Source organism: Panicum hallii, chromosome 1 (assembly GCF_002211085.1).
Source record: "Panicum hallii strain FIL2 chromosome 1, PHallii_v3.1, whole genome shotgun sequence".
Classification (NCBI taxonomy): domain Eukaryota; kingdom Viridiplantae; phylum Streptophyta; class Magnoliopsida; order Poales; family Poaceae; genus Panicum; species Panicum hallii.
Genome location: NC_038042.1, coordinates 53,804,275 through 53,820,885, shown reverse-complemented (window position 1 = coordinate 53,820,885; position 16,611 = coordinate 53,804,275). Strand labels below are relative to the sequence as shown.

The following is a 16,611-nucleotide window of genomic DNA, read 5'->3' as shown; positions in this document are numbered from 1 at the left end:
TTGACCGGGCCACCCGGGGATTAGAACAAGGTACGATTTGCCCATCCCTTCCGCATGGGAACAAAAACGTCGCTCAAGCACACACCTGCACCCCCCGTCCCATTCGCCTGCCGCTGCAGCGGCTCGCTTTTTTTTCCTGGGCAAGCTTCTGTCTGTAGTTCTGTTGATCTGTTCTGTTCCTCGTCGGTCCGAGATGATCGCATGGAAATTACCTCCCGTACTGTGTTCCCTTCCGTTAGTTCATCAGTTCCATTTCGCATTTGCAGGGTGGCAACACGGTGGTTATTTTGGTCCCGGACGTGGTCACTGTCTCGTGGCATCGGACCCTGCAAGAGGTGAACAGGTCCACAAGACCACAACTGTTTCATGGGACTTTTTGTCCGTGACCGGGCAAGGTATAACACAGTTCACACTTCACAAATAGTCGCCGCAGATCACAGGTTTTTTTTTTTTGATACTCCCGGCAGATCACAGGTTAGGCGCGTCACTAGGGAGGCCATAGAGTTCAGGGAGCAGAGAACCTGGCGTGGGGAGTAGATACATAAAGATAAGCAGATGACACAAAAAAACCAGTTCAAAAGCGAGGGAGTGTCCCGTCCGTTTTATAAGTTCAAGTCCAAGCTGAGGCAAGCCCCCCTTCTTTTTCTTGCCCCGCCCCCGGCACACCCTCCAGCCGCCCGCCGGCATCCTCCCCGGACATCGCCGAGCGCTCCGCGCCTCGGCGGAATCTCCCCGCCTTCTCCTGCAAGCTCAAGCCCATGGCGGGGCCTTCGCCCCGTGGCCGCCACGCCACGACCGGCCTCGCGCCCCTCCTCCTGCTGCTCGCGTGCGTCGCCTCCTGCTCCGTCCCGGCCGTGCGCGCCCAGGCCATGATGTACACCGGGCCCGACGCCGGCGGCGTCAGGGAGATCACCAACTTCTCCTTCCCCGGGTTCGAGCGGGACCTGCTGAAGCTCCCCAACCTGACGTTCGCGGGCAACACCAGCGTCAGCCAGCGCTCGCTGCAGCTCACCCCGGACAGCCTCAACGACCCGCAGAAGTTCCTCGTCAACCAGGTCGGCCACATCTTCTACTCCACGCCGTTCGTGCTCTGGGCGCCCAACGCGTCCAACGCCACCGCAGACGGCCGGCACGTCGCCTCCTTCTCCACGGTGTTCAAGGCCAACCTCTACCGCGGCGCCAACACGAGCGTCAAGGGGGAAGGGCTCGCGTTCGTCGTCGCGTCCGGCAAGGACGGCGGCCCGCCCCCCGGCAGCTACGGCGGCTACCTCGGCCTCACCAACGTGTCCACCGACGGCCTCCGCACCAACGAGTTCGCCGCCGTGGAGCTCGACTCGGTGAAGCAGTCCTACGACCCGGACGACAACCACGTCGGCCTCGACGTCAACGGCGTCCGCTCCACCGTCGCCGTCCCACTCCGCCCCTTCGGCATCGAGCTCGCGCCCAGAGACACCAACGAGACCAACGACGGCAGCAACTATGTCTGGATCGACTACAACGGCACGGCGCGGCACGTCTGGGTGTACATGTCCCCGACCGACGTCAAGCCGGCCACCCCCGTGCTCAACGCGTCGCTGGACCTCTCCACGATCCTCCTGGGAAGGAAGGGCTACTTCGGCTTCTCGGCGTCCACCGGCGTGGACTACCAGCTCAACTGCATCAACATGTGGAACATAACGGTGGAACTCCTCCACGACGATAGCGTCCCCAACAAGAACCTGTCCGGCTGGAAGCTCGGGTTGGCCATCGGCGTTCCGTGCGCCGTCGCGCTGGCGCTGGGGCTGCTCGCCGGCCTGTACGTGATGAAGAAGCGGAAGAAGGTCGGCGACGACCCGAGCTCGGTGTTCAACAACGCCCTCAACCTGCGGAGCATCCCGGGCGTGCCCAAGGAGTTCGACTTCAAGGAGCTGCGCAAGGGGACCGGCAACTTCGACGAGAAGATGAAGCTGGGGCAGGGCGGGTACGGCGTGGTGTACCGCGCCACCGTGGCCGGGGAGAACGGCCAGAGCGTGGAGGTGGCCGTGAAGCAGTTCTCCGGGGCCAACACCAAGGGCCAGGAGGACTTCCTCGCCGAGCTCAGCATCATCAACCGCCTCCGCCACCGGAACCTCGTCAAGCTCGTCGGTGAGGAATTCTTCCCCTTGCCCTGCTCACCATTACATCCTATCGCTTTTAAACTTCTTACTAGTATCATCATCTTCATCATCACTGTCTAATCTGCCGTAGCTGCTCTTATCATCAGTAATTCCAAAACTAGTTGCGTTAATCTAGTGCATATAGTCTCCAGAATATCTGTTTTCAATATCCCATCAATCACTTCACTGCACACGCCAATCCAAATCAGAATATCAGCACGGCGCTTAGCTTTCATAATGCGAGATGCTTAGCGCTTTTATGCACAGCGTTGTTACATGCTCAGCACCCATTTCTTCCTTGGAAGGTTGCGTGACAAACTGACAACGAACCTGGCCTTCCAGCCTGTCGGATTTTCCAAACGCAGCCTGTAAAATGCAGCGGCGTCAGATTTTCTTCGCGCGCGCCGATTGCACTTGGGGGATAGGATAGCCATGCCATGCCAGGGACGGAGCGACTATTTCAACTCGAATTATTCTACGAGGTTGTTAGTTAAGATGTAGTAGAAGTATAACATTTCAAGCCACCCGCGCACGTAGCCGGTGAGGATTAACAATGCTGCAGAGCCGTACGGTACCAGTTGGCGCCTGGCTACGAAACTAAACTAGGACTAATTCGTGGTGATGGAGTTGGGCCGTGTGTTGATATTTGTTTTAGTTTGGGATTTGCGGTGACGCTTGGAATCTTGGATCATGAGCAGCGTGGTGATACATGGATTAACTATAACCCGGGATAGCATTTTGACAACGCAAAATTTGACCTGGCTTGCCCACTGCTGTTTGTTGGGAGAAAAATATCTGGCAGTTGTAGAACCTTATGCCTGGCAATCACTCGACTGTCTGTCGTCTCGCTCTGCCTTCAACTCCTAGGCGGTTTTCTTCAGTTCATGTCACGAAACGACCGCACATTCAGCTTGTGAACCAACAAGATAGCTAGACTGATATATGATTGGATTTTGAATGCCACAGGCTGGTGCCATGACAACGGCGTGCTGCTGCTGGTGTACGACTACATGCCCAACGGCAGCCTGGACCGGCACCTCTTCGGCGCCAAGGACGCGGCGGCGCTGGACTGGCGGCAGCGCCACACGGTCGTCGCCGGCGTGGCGTCGGCGCTCAACTACCTCCACCACGAGTTCGACCAGACGGTGATCCACCGCGACATCAAGCCGTCCAACATCATGCTGGACTCCTCGTACCACGCCCGGCTCGGCGACTTCGGCCTGGCGCGCGCGCTCGAGTCCGACAAGACCTCCTACACGGACAAGATCGGCGTGCCGGGCACGCTGGGGTACATCGCGCCCGAGTGCTTCCACACGGGGCGCGCCACCCGCGAGTCCGACGTCTTCGGCTTCGGCGCCGTGATCCTGGAGGTCGTCTGCGGCCGCCGCATCTCCTGCAGCAACCCGGCTGGGTGCAGCCAGCTGCTGGAGTGGGTGTGGCGGCTCCACGGTGCGGGGCGCGTGCTGGAGGCCGTCGACCCGCGGCTGGGCGGCGAGTACGACGAGGAGGAGGCCCGGCGGCTGCTGCTGCTGGGCCTGGCGTGCAGCCACCCCAACCCGCGGAAGCGGCCCACGGCGCAGGCCATCCTGCAGAACCTGCAGACGCGCTCCGTGCCGCCGCTCCCCGTGCCCGCGTCCAAGCCGGTGTTCATGTGGCCCGTGCCGCTCGCCGACGGGGAGGTGGAGGAGGAGGGGGATGAGTACGGCGGGGAGCCGCCGTCGTCCATGTCGCACAGCGACGTCACCAGCTCCTCGTCGCACTACGCCTACGCGTCGTCGTCGGGGTACACCACCCAGAACTACCCGGTGACCAGGGACGCCGCGGCGGAGAGGGACGTGTCCACGGTCTGAGACCGGGATCGAGCAGGCAGCCGGCCGCCGGCAGCACGGACGGGTCAACGATGGCGCACGTGGGCGGGCGGGATCATCAAGCTGAAGTTGAGCGCGGCACGGTCGGATTTGGCGCACTGATGAAGGGGTCAAAGGCCGTGAAGCAGGTGGGCAACGTGCCAAGTGAATCGGAGACAATAAACATGTCAAAATGGTGCCTGGCAAAATTGTGGACAGGGTTTTCGTCTTTCCCATTGCTGCTCTGTAGGTAGTCGGTCCTTTTTGTCTGCAGCTGTTGCTTGGTTTGCTTCCTGGAAGCCATCACCTCCATGGCCGTGTTACCGTGTATAAATGTAAATAGAATAGCCGTCATCTCTGTGTTTGTCACTTTGCTGGGCATTTTTACCATTGGGGGACCTGTTATATTTCGGAGTTTCAAGTACCAACAGTGGCTACTATGTGAAGCAGAGCTACAGTTTTTTTCTTTTTAACCAGCAAGACGCCAGCCTGAACATTTGTATTACTATGTGAAGTTGAACATATCTGGATTTACAGCATGTGAGGATAAAAGGGAAACCGCTAGCGCAGCACGACACAAGAACATCAAAAGATAACATCCAATGTTGCAAGTACAATGCAGCAACAAGAAGAAGAGAGGCTACGTAAAGAGAAAAACATCTCTCGAATTGAAACAAGGACTAAGACATGCACATGCCAAAAGCAACCCACCATCCTTCGTCGAGCACTGCGACCAAACAACATGCCTGCCGGCTTCACCACAACAAGGGGAGCAAGCCTCGAAGGAATGAGGGACCGCCACAACGGAAGAGGACTAATGGTGGAAGAAGAACACTGATCAAAGCTTCACCAGAAATACCGATCTTCCTTCAATCTAATGCCATCACCTTTCATAGCACATCCGGATCCCCGCCTACCGCCATCCAACGCTCAACAAGGTAAGGAAACCTTGAAGGAGGGAAGGCCGGCAACAAAGCGCACCCGGCATTTGATTCGATGATACCACCACCAAGGAGAGCGATGGCGAAGAAGAGGTGCCAGAAGCGATCACAAATCGAACCGTGGATGCAGCCAACCACCACTCAAATCAAGGATCAAGCCAATGGGAGAAGAAGACCTTGAAGCTAGATGCTTGCCAGACGGTAAACCGAGCGGAGGGCAGGACCTTCCCGCGCACCGGGCGCGACGGTTTCGCTGTCAGACCGCCGTAAAACAAGGAGCAAGCGGGATTAAGAACACCGAGAAATTCACCGGATCTGCAAGTAGAGGTAGGGCACCTCCCAAAGTGGAGGTGGGGCACCTCCCACGCACCGAGCGTGGCACTTTCGTCGTGCAGTAATGGTGAATCTCATATAGTTTGCTCTAAAGAACCCCGCAACTGATGAGGGTAGATGCCGAACCAGCAAGCTGAACGATGGCGTCCACAGGACCCGCACCCCCCGCGCCTCTGGACGACCATGGCTGCTCACCCATGGATCGCCGCAGGCTGATACAGGGCGGTGGCAGGCCTCGCTGACCAGGTAGAAGCACATTCAGCGAGCCATCGAAGAACTGCATCCAGGGGGAAGCACCTGAACCGCGCTCTCCCGCAGAAGAGCAGCCACGGCCCGCAATAATCGGGGCCAGGGGCAGACGCGAGGGGGCGCTTAGATCGACATGGGGGAGCTCCCATGGTCGCCATGCAACCCAGCAGACGCGCAGCCACGGGCTACACTGGCAGCAGCGAGGGGTCGCAAGGTCGTGAGCGCACCCCCCCATCTCCAGCACCCGCGCAGGCCCGGAGCTCACCAACGCTGACGCATGAGCAGGCCCGAAGGCTGCCACGGGGCACCACGCCGCGAGCTGCGTTGGCCATCGCGACCCTCGGCTGATCTGCAAGGTGCAGGGCCCAACAGCCAGGGAGGCACCGGATCCGCGACTGTTGGCACCGGATCTGCACGCCGCCAGCAAAAGGATGGCAGCAGCCAGCTGGCACGCCAACACCGGCGAGAAGAGAGAAGGGAGAAAGGGGGAGGTTGTGGAGCATGGAGAATCTTCAAGGGAAGGGGAGGGATGCGCCCGCCGCCGCCCTCATCGCGGCCAAGTGGGCTTCCACCGGTGAGCTCCGGCAGCGGCGAGGTGGAGGCGAGGAAGGAGGGGGTGCTCAGGGTGAGGGGGCGTCAAAGAGTCTCCAGATCCAGAGCTACAGTGAGTGCGAGACATAAGATCAAGTTCAACTCAACTCAAGGCAGAGAGAAATAAGAACAAGAGATCGAGCATGAGTTACAACGCTGCCTAATTCATATTCATGTTGCTAGCACTAGCAGTGAGTATTCGGTAGAGCCTGCACTGCATCAATCCAGTGAGCCATTCTTACCCAGTGAGCTATTCATCTCTGCCTTTTTGAGCTGGGCCCATGCTTCTCGAAACAACGCAGCTTAGCTGATGCTCGAGTTTTTTTTAAAAAGGGATTAAAAAAATTAAAATTCGTAAAAAGGGTGCCAGTTGGGATAATTTTGAGAAATGAGTGCCTCCCGCCCGTTGAACAAGCGGAAAGGAGCCTCCCGCCCACCCATCGGGCGGGAGATTCGAAAAAATTTTCCAGGAGCCTCTTCGCGAATAAGAAAAGTTTCTTATTCGTGAAGAGGTCCCTGAAGCAGGCCTCCCGCCCGGCCAGTGGGCGGGAGGCCACCCGCCCGGCCAGCGGGCGGGAGGTCCCCCCGCAGGCTATTTCAAACTCAGACTTCTATACTTCGCAGAATCTATGTTTCACAAGCTATTTGAAATTTAGACTTTTTTCAAATACAAAATTTATTCGCCATACTCTTATGTATGCATATAAAATTTTAATTCAATTTTACGAAGAAGATTACGGTATCTAAAACTCGTACGAAAATAGTTAAACGATAACGTTTTGCAACATAGAATTCAAATATTCTGTTTTCAGTCAATGCGGCAAATATTACAAATACACATCCAGGTGTGATACAATCTCAACGCGACAAATATTATACATGAGAAAACAACGTTCAAATAAAATTGCAACTAAATGATGCCTGATGACGTACTAGCACTCGATCGGCGACGTCTCCCACTCCTTGATGCAACCGGAGGTCTTCCATTTGTAGCATAACCTGTAGGGCCAGCTTCAGCAGAACTGGGGCCAGTATCATTGTTTGGACAACGTTTATACGTGTGTCCAATCTGATTACATGCACTGCAGCGTTGTATCCTCGGACGGAGCTCTGACTCATCCATATCATTACGAATACGCCGTGTCTGACGGCGCCCTCTCTGAACCCGTGATGAACTTGGGTCTGGAATATATATAACAGGATTTGCTGTCTCAGTGAACGATCCAACCAAACAGAACCCATAGATCTCATACTGTCAGGTGCTGGCAATTGTCTCCTTTCTGAAGTAATGGGAAACATATATATCGACAGGATGTCGAATATCCGCACAAGCAGCCATTACATGAGAACAAAGTAAGTGCAGCAACTTGGGCCTCATACATGAGCAACAACAAGTTCCATCAAACTTGAGGATGCACTCCTTTACGGCAGTTTGACGTCTCATGCCATGTCACGCCCTGTCTTTACGAGATACCTCAAACTTGAGCTCCTGTGTTCCACATTGCCGTACGTGGTGTAACCGGGCACTTTCTGCCTTCTTAGTCATATATTGTGTTACCATGAATCCAAAATTTCTGTCAGGATTTCGCATGAATACTTGATTTTTAGTGAACCAGTTCCTAAAGTAATCGGTACACCCCCGGATGATGAATTCCACAATTGCAACCAGTGGAAGCCCACGAACACCTCGCAGCATCCAATTGTAAACATCGGCGAAGTTGGTGGTCATTATGCCGTACCTTGCACCATCGGTATCATAAAGTAACGCCCACTTCTCCTTGGGTTCATTCTCAATCCATTCAGAAAAGTTTTTCACCACTGAGCCAGACCTTCTGCGAATACGTGCAGTATCTGTTGGCAAAGGGCACAAAGTCTCTGCTTCATCATGCGCAGTTATGTTTTTTGATGCGACCTCGGCTCTTTTTTTCCCGGTCAATTCATCAAGTTTCTGCCACTGCTTGTTAAATTTTTGCTGATTCGTTTCCTTGCATAGCTTCTTGAACATATCCATAAGGTGCTTGTTCTTGAATTGCCTGAAAAAGTTTGCACCGATATGTCTCATGCACCACCTACTGCGAACATCTCGCCACTTGGGCGGCTCTCCGGTCTCCACACACCCCTGCTGCAAATCTAGTATTGCCCTCAGTATGCCGGCGTGACGATCATGAATCAGGCGGACATCTTTCCTATCCCGAACGACTGCAAGCTTAACCCGTTCCAGGAACCAGTACCAATTGTCCGTGTTCTCACTCACAACAAAAGCAAAAGCAACAGGCAGCAATTGATTGTTTCCATCTACTCCAATAGCTGTCAGCATTTGCAATCTATACTTTTCTGTAAGAAAGGTCCCGTCGATGCACAGGAGAGGCCGGCAGTGATGGAATGCGTTAATGCATGGACTCAAGCTGAAAAAGACCCGCTGCAATGTGTAGGGCAGACCTTCTCCTCTGTCTAGAGTTTTCAGGTCATAATAGCTTTCAGGATTTCTCTAACATAGGACGGCCAGCAATCGAGGAACATTATCATATGCAGCCTCGAACGTACCAAATCTCATCTCCAACACCTTTTGTTTTGCACTCCACGTCTTGCTGTACGAGATGGTATATTTGTACTTTTCCTGAATGTACCTGATAATAGACTTTGGTTCATATGACAAGTTGTCTACTATCGTCCCGTACATCTCATTTGCGATGTAATACGACGTGAGGTTGCGATAGGTCTTCTGCACCCCAGGCAAATGACAAGTATGCTGAGTGATAATGGAGTATTCCCAATAATCTTTCCATTTACCCTTATAGGCATGCACCCGCCATGGACAGCCCTCCTTCACACATACCACATCGTACTTACGAGATTTGCACTCGACTGTTTTAAACTCTCGCATAAGAGATAGAGACCAGTACTTAACAGCTTTCTTCACCTCTTCAATTGAGTGGTACCTCGCACCTTGGATAATTTCATTCTCCCTGCAATCCGAAGGTCAGCTAGATCCGTCATCTACGACAAGATGACTGAAGTCGCTGCTTACCCAATCTTGAGGCATATCATCGTCATCATCAGACGAATCAGCATTCATTGCTTCGTCCAATTCACGTTCTTCGTCTTGCAGCTGTTCAACAATGAAGGGTATGTTCTCCCTCTCATCAGCCACGCATTGAGGTGCTGCGGTCCCACCTGCCTCAATGTTTGCCCCCTCAACTTCTTCATCAATATTTTCATCCCCCGGAGCAGCTTCAATATTTATCAAAGGGTTCTGGTGCACACTGACAAGGAGTACCAGTGGCCATTGCCAATGACTTGCATTTTGCAGATAATTTAATCAGTCCTCGTTGCTTGCAAGTGGCATCAGCTCCCAGATCAAAGCGTGAGTGGTACGATTAATGATGCATTGAACACTCACAGTGTGTGTCTCCTAATTAATCCTTAATCCCCTCATTAACCAGTTGCATAGGGATTCAAATGTCCTCTCGTGCGGTCTGGTAATTCCTCTGACCGCACAGTTGAATTCACTTAAATCTACCCCATTTGGCCCATAAATCACATTTTCTTCTCCGTAATATATACTGAAAATACCCTTCTCGGAAGACATATATGAAAATACCGCACAGTTGAATTAACTACTTATTCTACATATTAATACACAACGACGACCCTAAGTTTCAGCGATTCTCGGATTATATTTTACAAATTCTAAACTATTCAGAATATCAATTATACTAAAAACAAATAAAAATACTAAAAACTATTCAAAACATAACTATTCTAAGAAATATTTCCTAAATTATAGTTATTTTCAAGTAATTATACAGCTATAATGAGAATATACCTCCAAGTCGACGTGTGAACAGGGCTTCGCCGCTTCCTCTTCTCTCTTCCTCTCCTTTCTTTTTTTTCTGATTTTTGCTGAATAAAATAAAATTTTTGGGGCTGATTCGGGCTTATATAGCCGGGGGGGGGACATCCCGCCCGACCAAAGGGCGGGATGCCCCTCAGGACAACATCCCGCGCTTTGGATGGGCGGGATGCCCCCGCCTGCCCCGGCAGGAACCTCTTCGCAAATAAAAAATTCGCGAAGAGGCCCTCGGGGAACGTCCCGCCCACTGGATGGGCGGGAGGTCCCCGGCCCCACGCCTCCCGCCCAATCAGCGGGCGGAAGGTACCCATTTTTCAAAATTTTCCCCACCGACACCTCTTTTCCTAATTTTATCTTTTTTATCTTTTTTTTAAAAAATCTCGCTGATGCTCTCTCTCCTCTTTCTGATCTCGTTTTCGAACTCTGGCATTCCTCTCCTTCCATATCACCATATGAACAGGCCAACAAAATTGCAGCAAGATGGGCCTAGCTGCGAGAGGATAACGACGCGTCGAGATGCGGCGGCCCAGCAACCAGAGAGTGAGAGGACTGGAGAGCCAGCCAATTGGCAGCTGTTGGGTCGTGTTAATGACAGAATGAATGAGAAAGATGGGCCTTGATGGGCTGACGTTGAATGGGCTCAAAAAGGAGGCTTTGCTGCTAGCTAGGATTATTTATCCCACCATATGAACTTGGGTGTCTTCTGTTTTGTTCAGCTATCAAAGCTGTCAGCCACCCTAGCTTTTCTTCGCTGCAAACTGAAAACGCGTCACCTTCATTCCTCGACGGGGGCTGAATGTGAATGCCGATACAAATGATTAACCAACGAACGGCTAGCTCCTGCGGCGCCCTCCGGTTCATAATCGTTGTTTTGACTCATCTTTCTCGATCTTACCTTTTCTCGGTTCCATTAAATAGTGCTACCAGAAAAGTTTGGGGACATTTGGATATCCCGAACTAAACTTTAGTCTATATCACATCCGGTATTTGAACATTAATTAGAAATATTAAATATAGGCTAATTACAAAATCAATTATATAAATGGAGGCTAATTCACAATATGAATCCATTAAAATCTAATTAGTTCATATTTTGGCAATGTTGTTCTACAATAAACATATGCTAATATGCTAATGATAGATTAATTAGGTTTAATAGATTCATCTCGTGAATTAATCTCTATTTATACAATTAGTTTTATAATTAATCTATATTTAATACTTATAGTGAATATCAAAATATTTAATATTAATGTGACAGAACTAAAATTTAATCAACTGATCCAAACAGATTCTTAATGCTTTTGACATTATAAATGCACATTTTTGAAAGAATACATATGGCTAAGGGCTTGTTTGACAGGATTATTTCGGCGTTAGATTCATCCGTTTCACGTAAATCGAGATACTGTAGTGTGAACATATTTTTTTAAGCTCTTGCTAAAATTGCTAAATGAACTGGAAGTCGAATGAATCTTTTTTTTTTACTTCACCGATTTCGGGTTCATCAGTAAACCCGTTTTGGAACAAGCTCCCAAACAGCCCATAAGATAATCCTCTATTTACCTCCTGTGCCCAACGGCAGTACAATTCGCAGCACTGTTCCACCTGATCGTGGAAGGACCAGGCATCGATCAGTCCAGCCGCAGGTAGCCACACAAACTGCACCAAACCCCAGGCGGTGCCCAATGAGGCAATGAGTATGGCCGCGTTTGCGCTTTGCAGCACGCAAAACCAGGAAAATATGCGAAACCAGCAGGATGGGACTGGACGCGAAAAGGACCCGTCCCATCGCCCAAGGAGGCAAGAATTTGGTGGCTGGCGCGCACCGGGGCCGGGAGCCGCCGTCACGTGCCGCGAAATGCCAACCGCTGCCAGTAGCCGTTGGGTGGGTGAGGACGTGAGGTATGGCGGCTACGGCCCCGCCGGTCACAGGGCAGTAGCCGGCCGTGGCTGCAGCCTGCAGGTTCCACCTTCCCTGACTCTGTGTCCGCGCCCGCGTCGCGGAAGAGCTGTAGTGGCCGGAGGCATTTGCGCGCCCTTGCACGGTCCCGTTCGCCCTGCGGGCGGAGTACGAACTCAAGATCTTCGGCGGGAGCCGTAAAAACCATCCAATTTAATAATTATTATAAACCAATCGTCGATCATTATTATTAAGATAAGAGCTCGTCTGAAAGCCTACCATGTGTTAATCCATATTTAGGAAATGAATAACGGACATATCATTCGTCAAAAATAACATCAAATCCGGTAGCTCCGGTATATACCCACCATATGCTCAATATCACGCACGCACATACTGTTTACAATCACATATATTGCCGATAACAAAAAAAGTAATTTTAAGCATTTCAAAAGTTTGACAATTAAACATTCCAAGTTCAACATGTGGATTCAAATCTGAAATTAAATGTTCAACAACAATTTACAAACCTTGCACTCACAGTTAGCATTAAAACGGAAATGAAACGTAAAGTTTAATATTTAACATGATATTCCAAAAGAAATGATTGCACAGCAGATAACTTGATAAACCTGATAAACTAATAGAGTGTTGCTCAAGTGCACCATCGAGATCACATCGACCTATCCCTCCCCCGCACCGGGATCGGCAGGGTAGAAGTGGCCAAACACAACTTTCAGCTCACTACAACAAAGTAACATAAGTACAAAGCTACTCGCAAGATTTACGCAATTTTATAACCAAGGAGCATGCAAATAAGAGCTCAACAAGATAAAGGCTTTTAGGGTTAAGTAAGTTTGCATAAGCGTGAACTTTCTAATCCAACATCTACTTTTCTAGCAATTTAATTATCTTGCCCAACCCACCTCATAATTTTAGTTACTTGAACTACTAAATAACATAAGGTGATATGAGCCATAACCAAGCATAAACGATACTTCTACAGAGAATTCCTTGAATATCGAACTTGCTCATAACCGAGAGCGCGATAATTCGAATTGATTATTTAACCTTGCAATGATGTACTTCTTTACACACACGACACAAGGACCATGCGGCTCACCCAACCGATCACGTTGGGTAAGGGGGTACTCGCATCAACATTTTCCAACAAGTCTCAACCATTGAAAATCACGTCTAACTTGCGGGAAGAGTTACTTAGGTCCACCGGGGACACCCCTAAGCCTCTCTACAAAGCTCTATGGCCATGTATCCAGGACGGTGCCTCAATGATTAAAACATAGAAGGTATCCAGCTCATCCATACCATGATTAAATATGTGGTAGTACGTTAAGTTGCTCAAAACCGAGGTCATCCACGGACAATTCTTAAACGATTCGAGCGGACTATACCTCCAAGACTCTTTTTCTCTAGACCCTACACTCCGTCCAAACCACGAAACCACTTCTCCAACTGGACCGTTCCAATCCTTCCAACATTTCAAAATTGGACAAGTGCGATCAAGGTAGCCAAGTCATGTAGTAAGCATAGTGTGATCCTATTCCTAAAATTTTCTTACAAGTTACGGACCAACCCTAAGCATGGCTAAGCATTTAATCAGTTAATTAGTTACTAAGTGGCATGGATATGAATATAAAATAAGAAAAATAAATGCAAGAAAGTAGGATCAACGATGCATAGATAAACATATAGCATAACCACATATACCCAACTGAGATAACTAAATTAAAACAAATTGAGTGGGTAAAAGGAATTATACTTAGCTGCTTGCCTTGGTTTTCTTCCAGTTCAACAATGAACTCAACTCCGGGCTCGGGTTCAACGGTCTCGGCAGGCTCAATGGGCTTGTTCTCCGGTGTTTCGGTCACTATAATGCATGAATGAGATGCATGCATTAGCATAATACCGATGATATGAAAATCACACGATATGAAATGAGGAGTGGATGACATACATAAACAAGGCAAGCAACGTGAACGATAACGACGAGATCTTCTTTTCTATGCTCTTAAACAAAAGGATCTAAAGTGAGGATTGATCAGGATAATTCAAACACAAGCATAAATCAAGATTTAATTAACATACAGAGAACATCATAAGAAATTCATAAGAGTTGGATTTGCAGCAAAATTATTTTTTAAATCACTTATGCATATCACATATTTTAGCTACTCTAAACAAGTTAAATCGTAAAAGATATGCAAATAATTTTCATAAATTCTCATAAAATTACCAGAGGATATAGACATGAAAACAAGGATAACAGAAGTGGTTTTGCCATTTTATCACTTTTCAAATAAAAATTATGAATTAAACAACTTTGCAGGCAGAAAACAATAAAACACACTAATCCTAGTGCTAATCCTGTCATTTCCCTCGCCGTGCAGGGCTCCCGGCGGAGCTCCGCTTCTTTTCCACTGTCGGCGCCGCTTCAAATATAGCTCAGTTCTACTCGCACGTTGAGTAAAACACGCACTCGCACCAACCCCGTTTACGCTTTCATTCTCGCTTCATGTAAAAAGGTTAATCTAGAGGTTGAAATGAATGTGACATTTAGATTTATATATTGGCGAGGCTCACTCTCAACTGGTAAGGTGGGACAAATCCTTACACATACCATACCACACTTTTACGCTTAAACCACCAGTGGATTCAAATTCATCTTTATTGGACCAGCGTGTCACGGGAGCGAGGCCGGAAGCGCCTATCGGACCGCATCGCGATCGACCCGGGCGCGTCAGGCTGGTTCCTCTTCCGCACGCGCGCTGCAGCTTGCGCGAGAGCCCCTTGCCGCCGTCGAGTTGACGACAGCTAAACGCCTCCTCTTCATCCCGCTTGAAGACAGAGGCCCGTTGCGTTCGCTTTCTCTCTCTCTTTCGGTCGTGGTTGGTGAGGCATCGAACATTCGCAATTTCGCCTATACGTACACAGCAATACAGCGTGCCGGTCTGTTGCTTTTCCATTCCCGCTGGTATAGCAGACAGACTAGCAGCGCGTTGGTGGCTCTGTCACTCTCTCTTTTCCTCGTCTCTTTAATTCGCCACCTCAAACGGGAATAGCTGGCTTCAGTTCAAGGACAGCAGCCGTCTAACTAAACACTTGCACAAACTGCCGCGCCAAATTGAGCCTTTATTACGAGGTCCATTTGCGTGTGAAGCTTGTGAGACGTGCGTCTCAGCTTTTCGTTTGTTCTTTAGCCATGTGGCACTGCAGACTAATCCTAGAACGGTCTCGGTTGTGGCATTGGAATGTTCTTTAGCCAACCAAGAACTTCAGTTTAGAACAGTCACAGGACACAGTCGTCCTGCCTAACTAGGAATATGTTGAATGATGAAGGGTTTTTCCCCCTGGCGAATCCATGAAGCCATTTGCCCATTTGTAATGTACTAATGTGGACACACTATGGTATCTAATAAGGATAATAAAGGGAAACTGACAAACCGGGCCATGCATGCATGTCCGTCCCATGCACGGTGTCACGGGCTGCTAGTGCTAACGGACACCGCAGCTCGTATAACCCCAAACGACCGGGCAAGGCATGCATGTTACCACGAATCTATTACGGCCCAAGGAGGCAGACTCCCTGGTGGCCCTCTCGCCGGCTTTCCTTGACCAGCGACGGAACGTGGCACCGCAGTACAGTGGCAAAGCTAGATTCCTCGAATGGTTTCTCCCTTTAGGAACCGGACCCATGCGTCCCTGTCGACATGGACGTCGAACCCACCGTATCGCCCGGTAGATCTACGCCGGCGGTCATCTTTTATTGACACGCCCCTCCCTCTAGATCTCTTGCTAGGCCGCAGCAGCCGTCTGTTCCGGGGAAAAAAACAGCATGTGCGCTTGCGAGCAAGTCAAATCGACTACGATTAGTAGGTCAGTGAGGCTACAAATAGAAACTAATCGCGTGGACTGGCTGGTAGCCAAATACATACTAGTACACGGAGAATCAAACTGACAGAGCACTGTTCTGTTTGCCATGTGTTATCAGAGTTAGGTGACGCTGTAGTTTGGATGAACTTTGAACACGCAAGCAGGTAGGACTTAGGAGTTCACGGCCATCATCATCCCCATCTGGGGCGAACTCTGCCGGGGCAGGCGGTTGCTGACGCGATGACGGCAGATGGGCACTCCAGATATATATGATACAGACCCGCGTGACACGCAGGTTTCAGAGGTTTAGATCGAATGAATCGAATCATTAGGATCCACATGCACACGCACAGGCCGGCTACATGCACCGAAATACCCCGCCAGTTGCCAGGGCCTAGGATCTGGCCTCCCCCGAACACGAGCTGCCAGCTCGTTTTTGTTAAGGCACCGGTCGCGCGGCGACTGGGCTGTGGCCTCCTCCCCCGAACACGAGCAGGCCGGCGCGTAGAGGTTGCAGCCTTGCAGTAAGGTTAGGAAAAGGAGAGATGATACCGCGACTGTCCTGGAAAGGAAGAAAGGCGAGAGCAATGGCATCCATCGGGGGGCCGGCCCTCGAGTGTAAAGCAAAGGCGCGGCCTTGATGGGACGACGACGACGACCTGTGCCCGTGCATGGTACAGGTGGAGGCGCGGCCGCGCTCCTGGGGAGCCCGCGAGGACGACGGGTGGACGGGGGTGACGGCGGGTGGCTCGGCTTCTAGGCGGAAGGAGATGGCGTACGTGTAACCCCCGCGCCGCGGCCGCCGGACACGTCGAGCTCGGCTCGAAAGGTGCCGGCGAGTTTTGTAATAGCCGCGGCGTCGTTTACA

The 16,611-nt window shown here is 50.6% G+C and overlaps 1 protein-coding gene across 1 annotated transcript; it reads left to right on the top strand.

Annotated features, from left to right (window-relative positions):
- Positions 1–541: 541 nt before the first annotated feature.
- On the top strand, positions 542–4,490 carry LOC112872560 (probable L-type lectin-domain containing receptor kinase S.5). The gene is made up of 2 exons (XM_025935594.1): positions 542–2,124; positions 3,102–4,490. The coding sequence occupies exons 1-2, from the start codon at positions 759–761 to the stop codon at positions 3,983–3,985; spliced, it is 2,250 nt and encodes a 749-aa protein (XP_025791379.1). The 5' UTR covers positions 542–758; the 3' UTR covers positions 3,986–4,490.
- Positions 4,491–16,611: the final 12,121 nt, after the last annotated feature.